The sequence below is a fragment of the Trichechus manatus genome, unplaced genomic scaffold (genome assembly GCF_000243295.1).
Source record: "Trichechus manatus latirostris isolate Lorelei unplaced genomic scaffold, TriManLat1.0 scaffold00120, whole genome shotgun sequence".
In the NCBI taxonomy this organism is placed as follows: Eukaryota; Metazoa; Chordata; class Mammalia; order Sirenia; family Trichechidae; genus Trichechus; species Trichechus manatus.
Genome location: NW_004444056.1, coordinates 2,778,761 through 2,780,833, shown reverse-complemented (window position 1 = coordinate 2,780,833; position 2,073 = coordinate 2,778,761). Strand labels below are relative to the sequence as shown.

At 59.9% G+C, this 2,073-nt stretch overlaps 1 protein-coding gene across 1 annotated transcript in view; it reads right to left on the bottom strand.

The window, feature by feature from the left end:
- The window catches only part of WNK2 (WNK lysine deficient protein kinase 2), a 170,047-nt gene that overhangs the window by 165,940 nt on the left and 2,034 nt on the right, over positions 1 to 2,073 (bottom strand). The window contains exon 2 of the mRNA XM_023738649.1: positions 1,772 to 2,066. Within this exon, the coding sequence (XP_023594417.1) occupies positions 1,772 to 2,066 (295 nt within the window). The remainder of the gene's footprint in view (positions 1 to 1,771; positions 2,067 to 2,073) is intronic.

Sequence of the window (2,073 nt, the reverse complement as noted above, 5' to 3'; positions counted from 1 at the left end):
ATCGGCCCTCCTACTCCCACCTAAAAGGCAGGGAGCCAAAGGCCCTTGGACACAGGCCAGGCTCCACCCCGTGTACCCGGCTCTATGTCCCAGAAACAGAATCTCTTGCCTTTCCTTAAAGGGAATGGGAGTTAGCAGCCTCGGTGATCACATGCTCCTGCAGTGCTTCAACAAAATCAGCAGGGCTCAGGCTACTGAGGTCTAACTCAAATCCGGCCTGCTGGAGCATCCCCACTCAGTCCTCCAGCCTTTGGATGCAACTCAGCAGTGTGACCACCAGTGGAGCTCGGTGTGTCACACTGGGTCACTCTGGCAAGAGCAGGGGTGGGGGAAGACACTCATGGCCCAGCTTTGGAATCAAGAATCACCTTCTCCCCTGCAGTTGTTTCTCTCCTAGTCCTCTCTGCTCACTGCCCTCTCATGCAACAGTGACGCCCAGCTCACCCGCATGCTGTCGCCAGCATCCCCATGACCCCAGAGCACAGCCCCCTGCCCCCCACCCACCTGCCTACCATGCACCACCAAGGCCACCCCTCAGCAGGTCCAGACCTGCAGGGTCATGAGCGAAGGGAGCTTCTCCTGTTCTCCTCCTCCCACCAGCACAGGGTGAGACCCACTGACCCCCATTATGAAGAGCCTGTGTCCCATGACAGAGCCTCAGGGGCTCAGGCAGGGTGGCCTCTGGAGCTCTTTGTCTGGGGAGAAGAGCTAACAACAGGTTGACGCCCACCGAATTAGCCCAGCTTGTATACATGCACACACACGCACACATGCACACACAGATCCCACTGCAAGGCCGGAGAACACAGGCACTTAATCCCATGTCCAAACCAAAAAGACAGGCCGCTGCAGTATGCCCAGAGCCCTGGAGGCTGGCTTGCCATGGCCTGCCAGGCCCCCGTCAGGCCTGGAAGGTCCAGCTAACTTTACAGGGCCCCGGGTAGGTTTACACCTCCACTGCCCGGCCCTCTCACAAGAAGGCCACCCGTGTCTGACGAGGGGGGGCGGGCATAACACCCACTGTAATGGGTGTTACCCCAGCCAGAACAGCTCGGGTTACCGTTTATATAATCTAGTGCTGCAGATGACACAGCCAACAGGAGGGCAAGGTTATGAAAAATGCATGCCCAGAGTTTTGCATAAAAAAAAACCCAAAACATCCCCACCATATGGTGAATGCCTGGGTTCTAGGGCCACTCACGAGTCCATTTTATGAAGGAGCTTCAGGGCACCAGGAGGTCTGCCCAGACTTACAGCGCCCTGATCACACCTCAGAGACCTCCCAGGTCAGAAAAAGCCCCCTGCAGGTTTCAGAGGCTAGGGTACCTACAACTTGCAGGACCCGGGAAGGTGCTAATTTAAATCGCAGCTCAGAGCTCCCAAACCACCCTGAAACTGCCTGGATCCTCAGCCCCCACTCTGGTGCAGCAGGGACCAGTCATCCAGACTACCTGGGACAACAAAGCTCAGTATTAGGTCCAAAAAAGGAGCACAGACTGGTAGGTACGAGGTGCTCTACCCACATTCTCCTGTAGGCCCCACACTGGGCAACACACTGCGGCCCACCACACACCCACCCCGTCGCCTCCCTTCGCCCCCACGCGGAGGCTGCTCACAAACTCCACCTGGGGGCAGACCTGGAACAGCCCAGCTGGCCACCTACACACACCACCGCCACTGCCTTGATGCTCCCAACGCCCGTGAAGAGGGCTCGGCGATGAAACAAGGACGCACCCAAGGGCGCACACGCAGGGATGCGCGCTCCCCTCACCTGCAGCTCGCACCAGGCGACCTCCACCCAAGTTTCCGTGTCCAGCCCCTTGTAGACGGTCTTGAAGGAGCCGCGGCCCAGCTCGATGTCGAACTTGAGGAAGCGGCCGTCAAGTGAGGTGGCCACGGCCTTGAGATCGTCCTCGTCGTCGTCCTCTTCCTCCGGCTCCTCTCTCCGAGTGCGCCCAGGATCCGGCTTCGCCTCGGCAGTGCCTGCCTCCTCCTTCCTCTCAGCCTCGGGAGGACTGCCGTCGGGGGCCGGCGCGGCGGGGTCGGCGGCGGGACCCGGGGCCGGGCTGGGGC